Source organism: Ammodytes marinus, assembly GCF_949987685.1.
Source record: "Ammodytes marinus genome assembly, chromosome: 11".
Classification (NCBI taxonomy): Eukaryota; Metazoa; Chordata; class Actinopteri; order Uranoscopiformes; family Ammodytidae; genus Ammodytes; species Ammodytes marinus.
The window spans coordinates 15,971,050-15,980,034 of NC_137215.1; the positions used below are offsets into that span (position 1 = coordinate 15,971,050).

General features: G+C 40.8%; 1 protein-coding gene across 1 annotated transcript; it reads left to right on the forward strand.

Moving 5' to 3' along the window:
• Nucleotides 1–1,790: 1,790 nt before the first annotated feature.
• On the forward strand, nucleotides 1,791–5,105 carry LOC307257626 (kelch-like protein 10; the record flags this gene model as incomplete). The annotated part of the gene is made up of 5 exons (XM_080036885.1): nucleotides 1,791–1,927; nucleotides 2,262–2,751; nucleotides 3,236–3,829; nucleotides 4,449–4,598; nucleotides 4,812–5,105. 5 exons carry the CDS (start codon nucleotides 1,791–1,793, stop codon nucleotides 5,103–5,105), a joined length of 1,665 nt encoding a protein of 554 aa, XP_079893011.1.
• Nucleotides 5,106–8,985: the final 3,880 nt, after the last annotated feature.

Below are 8,985 nucleotides of genomic sequence, written 5' to 3' on the forward strand. Positions count from 1 at the left end.
ACATGAACGTTTAGCCGTCTTCTTCAGATAGTAGCCTCGTTTGAGATGTCGCCGTCTTGCTAAGACCTGCGGAATTATGACGCTCGTCTTGCTGAGCGCACAGCATTATGCTTAGACTTTTTGTCCGACTTGCACCTGCGGCTGGCTGCATGAAACTTTGAAGTCCCGCGGGATCAAGACGGACACAGGCACTGGAGCAAGTCGCTGCAGGTTCTCCCCACGGGCTGCGGGAGCGAAATGTTTGATGGGAAACGTCTTGCTGACAGGCGGTGCTGAGCGCTAATTGGGAGTTTAAACCCCGTGCCTTTGATGCGTTTCCCCAATTGGTTAGGCAAAAGTCTGACATCACCGCTCAAAATTAAATTACGACCCATTCTTTTTTATTTTTATTTATGTTTAATCATTAGGCCGACACAGTATGTGCATTTAAGCAGAAATATACTTAATCAGAGTTAAACCTCCACTGATCTGATGTTACACATCATAATAAAGTTCATCATATCCATCTCTACAATAATAATAAGGGATCTTTTATTAGACATTATTTAACTTTATTTAGGCCGATCATATTCGTTATGTAAAGGGAGAAATACTAAACCTCCTTTATTTGGATTTGTAAATGATTTTTTATCACTTAAAAGTAGGTTTTCTAGTAAAGTAACAAGAAAGATAAAGAGTGTGGGGAATGGGGATACATCTCGTTTCTTGTTTTGAAAAAGCCCCTCGCTTTTAAAGTGTTTACTCGTCTTTGTGTTGTGTTCTGCTTCTAATCGGTTGTAGCATGTGTTTCTAGTAGGCCTTCAAAATAAAACTAGAAAACAAACTGCATCCGCAACAAAAACGCTACTTCCTACGGCACATGCAAGTCGAGCCAACTCGGAGCTGTCCGGCTGCAGTCAGGCTTTTTCGTCACTCCCCCGACTGCACTCGGCTACTCTCGTCTACTTTCCAGACGAGCCGAAACTGGGGTCGAACGAGCCTAGTATCTTGATCGGGAGCAGCGAGTCATCGTTCACGGGCACAGAGACCCGCCTCTTTATAGTGCTCTGTCTCCTGATTGGATAAAACGAGCGGGATACTCAAACTTTTAACTGGCAATTACTGCAAAGCTGAATGACTGGGAGACCTGTGTTATGAACTGTGCATACTGTTGAAGTGATTGCTGTATGAATATGAATATAGAGTGATTTAACACATATTTTAACAAAAAAATATCACTTACTTCCCCTTTAACTTTCCTTCTTGTCTTGATCCTTCATTAAGTTCAACTTTTTTGTTTTTTTCAACACAGAATCCTGGGAGGGTTTGCATAGGAGACCGTCCTCCTAAACTGTCCAATTCACGTCTCTCATATTACTGTTTTCTCACTATTTGTTGGTGAAAATGGCACCAATGTCAATTTTTGTTTAGGGGGTTACATTTTTATTTAATTATTTTCCTTTTTCGTTCAACAAAAATATTTCGAGGGGGCCTTTAGCAACTACTTGTATCGCAAAATGGGCAGGGCTGGCTATTAAAACGTATCAACACAATGTTAAAAAGCCAAAAACAACAAAGCATTTTTTGAACAAGGTAACAAATAAAAGTACATTTTTGTTGAATGCATGATGTAAAGAACAGAATGTGACCATGAGAATTTGAAATTCATAATTTTCAAATAAAAACAATCTGGTAAAATCTGTCCAGCAGGTTAAAATACTTATGTTAATTACTAACTCAAAAAGTTAATATTGTCCTGTTTTTAAAGAGAAGGACCACATCAGAAAGAAAGCTTGAGTATCATTATAACGATGAGTGCCATGTTATGTAACTCGGTCTTTAAGGAGCTCCTTCTGGAGGGACATCTGTGCGACATCGCGATCAGAGTCCATGACGCAGAGTTTAAAGCCCACAGTATCGTCCTCTGTGGCTGCAGCTCATACTTCAGGTGAGCTGATCAACGTTGTTATGGTGGACTCAGTATTTAATTAATTTAATGATTTATGCACAATAATGCAGACCATTTAGGAGGTTTTAAAAGGACGCGGTATACTTTTTACATTACGGGTAATGTAGGCAGGTTTTGACAAGGAAAAATAATGGAATATAAAAGACAATATCTCTGCAGTCTGCAGTGTTGATTTTGCTAAAAAATAAGAAAAAAGATCAATCAGGCTATGTTCAACAAGGTGCAGGTTTGAGCAGAAATTGTAGAAGTACGAGTAAGGCAGAAACATGTTCCACTAGTTCCTTTGATTTTGTAATGTCTTCCGGCCCCACAGAGATCTCTTCTGCATGAAACGGTCCTCATCAGAGCCGCAGTTCTACAGTTTCCCCGAGGTAACACCCACTATAATGAGCCTGATTTTGGAATACGCCTACACTGGCTCTGTCGTGGTGACGGAGGGGAACGTGCTGGATCTGTTGGCAGGAGCAGATTCCTTCACGGTCAAGGGCATCATGCAGGTCTGCTGGAACTTCTTGGAGCAGCAGCTTTGCCTCAAGAACAGCGTTGACATGTGGATATTGGCGGACTTCCACAAATGTCCTGACATGAAGCAAAAGGCCTACCTCTACATCCTGGAACACTTTGAGGAGGTTGTGGAATCCTGTGTCAAGTTCCTGCAGCTTTCTGTGCAGCAGCTGTCGGATTTCATCGAAAAGGATCAGCTCAACGTGAGGCAGGAGAGCGCCGTGTTTGAGGCCATCCTCCGCTGGATCGACTACGCTCCTGAGGAACGCAGCGCTCACATGGCCACGCTGCTGAGCAAGGTATCTGAAGGCTGGACCTCAAGTTAGTTCTGCTCCAAGTACATTTACTTCATCTATTAAATCACAGAGTTCAGGTACACAGGTACTTGGATTATAAAAGACGCAAAGATTTTCATCAGGATTGTCTTATCCTTCTAGCATAAAAGTGACTACGAGGAACTTTCAGTTTTTGTTAATTCTAGTGGCCCCTTTGGACAAAAGTGGAAGTGTTTTTACGATTCCGGTGCCTGATGCCCTAAAGATGTTTTCTAGTGCGTTTGCTGTTACAGGTTGCTTATAATCATCAGAGGATTTTAATTTTGAATGTATTGAGAGTCACTATAAATCCTGAAGGCAGGAGCTCCTTCTGCAGGCTATGCCAGGAAACTTGAATTTGAGGAAGAGTCATAAGCATATTAACCATGTGGTACACGGAATGACAAATAACTTTAGGATTTCCTTGTAGATAAAAACCTCTTTCCATCTCTTTCTGGTTTCTGTCCAGGTGCGCCTGCTGTTAATGTCTAGTAAGTACCTGGTTGACACTGTGAGCAAGAATGCTCTGGTGAGGACGAGTCTGGCGTCCATGACCATGGTGATCAACGCCATGAAGACCCTGCGTGAGTCCAATTTGAAGAGACCTCTGACCCGCACACGCCTGCCCTCTGCTCTGCTATTGGCTATCGGGGGATGGGAAAACAATTCTCCAACCAACAGGATTGACTTATACAACGCTCGAACTGAACAATGGGTGAGGGTGAACCACAACGGCGAGGCTCTTCGAGCGTTTCACGGTTGCATTTTCCTTGATGGATTTGTCTATTGCATTGGAGGCTTTGACTCAGTTAACTACTTAAGCAGCGTACAGAAGTTTAACCTGGCCACCAAAACATGGCAAGAGGTTGGGTCAATGCACATAGCCCGATGCTATGTCACTGTGGTCACGCTAAACGGCTGCATATATGCCATAGGAGGCAGTGATGGACATGACAAACTTAACACTGCAGAACGATACCAGTCCGACACCAACCAGTGGACTCTGATCGCACCAATGCATGAGCACAGGGGCATCGCCAGCGCCGCAACTCTACATGGGAAGGTAGTTGGAAGAAAAACTTTAAAGGTCACCTATTAAGCAAAATTAACTTTTTCATGGTTTTTCAACATTAATATAGTTCCCAGGTGTGACTAGAGACTGCCAAAGCATGAGAATAAACAACCCTCTTTCTGTTTCTCCACATCCACCTTTCTGAAAACCTTTGGTCAAACACCCTGTTTAGGTGTGTTACCCCATAATGTCACAATAACACTACCCCCGGCTGTGATAAGCACACCCACAGATCACCTCAACCGGTTTCCAAACCGGCAATTACCGGTAGATTCAGGGCCAATCCGAGGAGACTGGGCGGTTTTCGGAAGGCAGGGCTTAAGAGACTTGCTCTAAAACAGACCATTTCAGAGAGTATAAAAAAGGAGAATCAACAATGGACACCAGGCTATGAAAACAGTTTTCAGTAGAGACCCAAATTACAATTTTGAACCTGAAAATGAGCATGTTATGCGACCTCCAATCCAAAACTTTCACCACTTATTCTTACACCAAATATTCTGATATTACACACTGCACCTTTAAGTTTTATAGCCACTTGGAGAAGCCAGCGATACAGTCACATATGACGCTGAAAATAACTGATGATATCATATTTCATTTTTCCTAGGTGTACGTTTTCGGTGGTTTTGATGGGGATGAGGTTCTGTCCTCTGCTGAGTGCTACAACCCTCACACCAACCAGTGGACGTTCATCGCCCCTATGGAATCAGGGTGTAGCGCAGCACAGGCTGTCGCCTACAAAGACCAAATCTATGTAGTAAGCAGAGCACAAAACATTGATGTAATCTCCAACACACAGAGTAGCCTACACCTTTACATTTTATAATGAAACAAAAACATTTTCACATTTTATTCACAGTGGCTAGTAAAACGTTTTTTTAATTGGGAGGGTTGAGCTTTTACGTGTAATAGAGTATTTTGTGGCATTAGTTCTTTTTCTCAGGTAAAACAATTATAATGTTCCTCATAGGTTGGTGGCTACAGAGGCGTCTGGCATCTGAACAGAGTCATCGCCTATGACCCAAAATCAAATCGATGGAACACGATGAATCCCATGATGCACCGTCGCAGCGGCTTTAGCATGGCAGTGTTGGAAGACCAGCTGTATGTGGCTGGAGGTTTCAACAGACACGGCACACTCCGTAATGTGGAGCGCTACGATGAAAAGGCCGACCAATGGCACGTTGTCAAGCACCTTGACACGCCCCGCAGCGGCTTCAGCTGCTGTGTGGTACAGCGCAACGCAGCCACGTATCTGTTATAATAATCATCTATCAACTTCTCCAAATAAAGAAATATTTTCTTACTTGTTGTGTTATTTGAGTGACTTTTGAGCCAATTTCAGTTATTTGAACTGCTAGCTTAACGTTAGCTTAGCTATGCTTTAACAAGTGAGTTGAAGATTAGAGGATATGATAATTGGTAGGGACTCTGTAGAAAGACTTAAATTGGTAGGGGTTTTGCTACTACTGCAGTACATGTTGGACTCAGTCACATGTTCTCAACCTTTCCAGAGGCCTCACACGGCAAAATATTTTATGGTTTTTACAAGGCAGAGTTTTGGGGTGTGTGTTGGGTACGTTGCCTTGTAATTCACGGCCTGACTATTGTGAAGTAGGCCTATGTCATTGAGTTCCCCCCCCCCCTCCCTAGTTAAATGCAAATGGAATCCTAACTAGTGAAAAGATTAGTTAGGGAAAACAAAATCTTGAATAATAATTTCTTCTTCAGAATCTTAAATTATCAAGAAGAAAAATGCGTCAAAAAAGTGTAAAAAAACAGTTACAGAAAATAAACACATGCACCTAAACAATTGCAAGAAATTAAATAGTAAAAAATTGGTCCAATTTTCATAATTCTTAATCTCTCTTTATTGCATTAGAACATACATTTCTCATATATATCTATATATATATTTTATAAATGTGAATTTGTACACTACAATCTTTTATTGTAACATGTTAGAAAATACTCGTAACGCTCCAAAAACATATCACTAAAAACAATTACCAAACAATGATTATTACATTTCCTCGTTTTGTTTTGGCCACCAAGAACAGAAGGACAAGATGATGGAGATGAAACTGTCGATCAAGGAGAGGAGGGGACCACGGCCGGAAACAGATGGTTGTTGCGTTTGTTTAGCGGCCGGTATTTTATAACCAATCAGACAAGGATGAGGGGGAGGGGCGGGGTCTTATCACAAGAGAAAGGAGGTGATAGGCTATATGAGAGTTGGGGGTAAAAGCGTGGACATTGGTGAGCAGTCGCACTGCTTGGTTATCGTTTGACCATCCAGGCTCAAATGTGTGATGTTAAATGAGACTCAATGTCTTTTGTTTAGGCTACTTTGTGGTTTGGGAAGTTTGACCTAAATTCAGCCTTAACGTGTAGAAATATTCTTTACATTAACATTGAATTTAACAAATACCTTTAATGTGAAAGGCTGAAAATCACCAAAACTGCAGCTCTGTTTCAGCTCTTTTGTCCTTTTAACTTGCTGAAGCTGAATATAAATTGTACGTAGCCAGTTTTAAACACTCCCTATCTCAGTGTTTCATCCAGATATGTATGAAGGCTAACAGTTTGCTGACCTTGTTGCTATAAGAACATCAATAGACTGAATTTAATCTTCATCTCACAAATTGATTACTCCATAATTAAGATACTTTCAAGCACCTAAACCATCTACGTGATGGCAAGTAAATAAGTGTCATCACTTCACATGAATAGATATCAAAAGAACAAATATGTTGGGTTGCTGTTAAATAAACATTGCAGGCCCAAAGGGAAACCATGTATTAGTTCATTATTTACCAACAATGTCCTTAATACAATTTTACTCAAAGTAACAGCCAGGTCTAACTGTTTATTGACAGCACTATCGGTAATTTGCTAATAATAGTTGACCAATTGAGGTTAACATTATGTTTAAGATGTTCCACTTTTGATAACTTTTGATTAAATGTTCCCCAGTCACCAATGTTACACATTGCTAACTTCATTGAGTCAATCCTAGGTCTGTAACTTTAATTTAAGAGAAAGATTCACGAAGAGCTGGTGCAACTCCATCCTGATGTTTAGCGGAGGAATCAGAAGTGGTATGGCTAAACAAGCCGAGAGCAACAGTTAGTGGATGATGAATTCACTGAAAGCATTATGGTTACAATTATTCATTTTTAACAGTTAAGCTGCGGGGGGGGAAACTAGCGTGGGAAAAGAGGCAGGGACAGTAATAATCTAGCAGAGGGATTTGAGGGGTGTTGGGGTACAGTATAACCAGTTTACGCACACAAACAAAAACACACATACACACAGCAAGGCTAAGGTTTAAAAACTAGCGATACACAACGACTGGATTTGCAGTGAGGCGGGTTGGCAGATGTATGTGCAGGTGGATGGGTGGAGGGGGAGGGAAAGAAGGAGGGGGTATGAGGCATCTCAGGAAACGTATTCAAAAAAACAAACTAATCCAGAACCAAAGCAATCCCTGTTTTGTTTAGCAGAAAGAGAAAAGAAGGTCCAACCCTGCGTAACATCACACAACTGATTGTCCTCTTGAACCTCCCTTCCCTCCTCATCTTCACTATTCCTGTCACAAACATTTTTCTTCACCTTCCTCCAACTCTCTTGTTGCCCACATATTTGTTAAGTTAGACTTCCAGGGATTTCCTCTTTCATTTCACATGCGCACACATACACACAAAACCCTGTGACCATATAAGGAAATGTATATATACACATAGACATGTACACACACCCTCTCTCACACACACAAACACACACACACAGCACAATAGATTGACACATTTTGACCCAATATTACAGCTGACTGGTTTGTTAGCAGGAAGCAGAGGATTGGATAGATAATTCACATGTTGAACATAGCACAGCTTAAAGCTGGGTGGCCAAGCGCATTATTGATATGACAATCAGTGGACAGTGGCACAATTTAACTGTACGAGTAAGAAAATCAATATCAACCATTGCTAGTTTTAAAAATGACTATTGTTTTCCTTTAGTCCAAGTGTTGTTTTCAGATATGCCTTAAGAATCCTGTGTAGATGCAGGAAAAAGGAAACTTTTAAAGGGCTTAAATGGTAAATTTAAGAAAATTAAAAGGCAAAACTTTTGAAAAATTGTTGCAATAATTTGTCAAGCTAAATTGCCAATTCCAGATTCTCAAAAAGGGAAGATTTGCTGATTTTCTCAGTTTGAAATATAGCAAATTGTTTGGGAAGAAAAGCAATTTGAACACAATTGTGACGCAAATCAAAACGCTTAATTGGCCGATGAAAATAATAATCAAATCACATTTACTGTACCAATAATTAGAAAATATCACTATTTGCATCTTTACAGAAAACATTTTCATATAACTAAACTGAAAATCTAAGCCATGTGTAATCTCATTTCCTTTCTCATTTCAGGTGCAATGAAGAACAGAAAATTGCAGTCTAAAAGTATATTTAAGACATCTCATTCCTCGCCCCTCCTCTTCCTCCCTCTCCTCCTCTCCCTCAGTGAGCAGTATTGTGGTGTTATGATGTGAGGTTCCTAAGGCAGTAATATCACAGTACAGTTCATTGAGAAACAACAGCAGTACATAATTACACTGGCCTGCCCAGAACCTTACATCCAGCTCAGGTGGGACACTGACGGCATCTGAAGATCTTTTCTCAAGCCTCTGTTTGTTTGGTTAGTTTACATTATGGCAGATTCCTATTCAAATAAGGAAGAACCAAGGGGGAGAATAAAAAGGATTCTGGTTGGAACTTAAAACGTTTAAAAAAAAAATCATAATATCATAATAATTCCTCTCCTGTCTGTGGTGCCCTGGTAGCTCAACGGGCTAAGGCACATGCCAAGTTCTCGTAACATCATTGGTTTGAAAACGGCTCATGACCACCGTCGCATGTCATGTTTCCCTATCACCTCTGTCCTATCACTCCACTGGGAAATACTCAATGTGATTTAGAATTGAACCGCATAGTTTTTGAAGGGCTGTGATCAAATCAAATAAGCCAGGGAACCTTGTAGAAGACACTATGACTGCTCCTGCTTCTACTACACTTTGAAATGTTGCCGAATGATTCATTATTCGATCATTATAATGCTTGAAAAGTCAAACCTTTGTTTGTTCT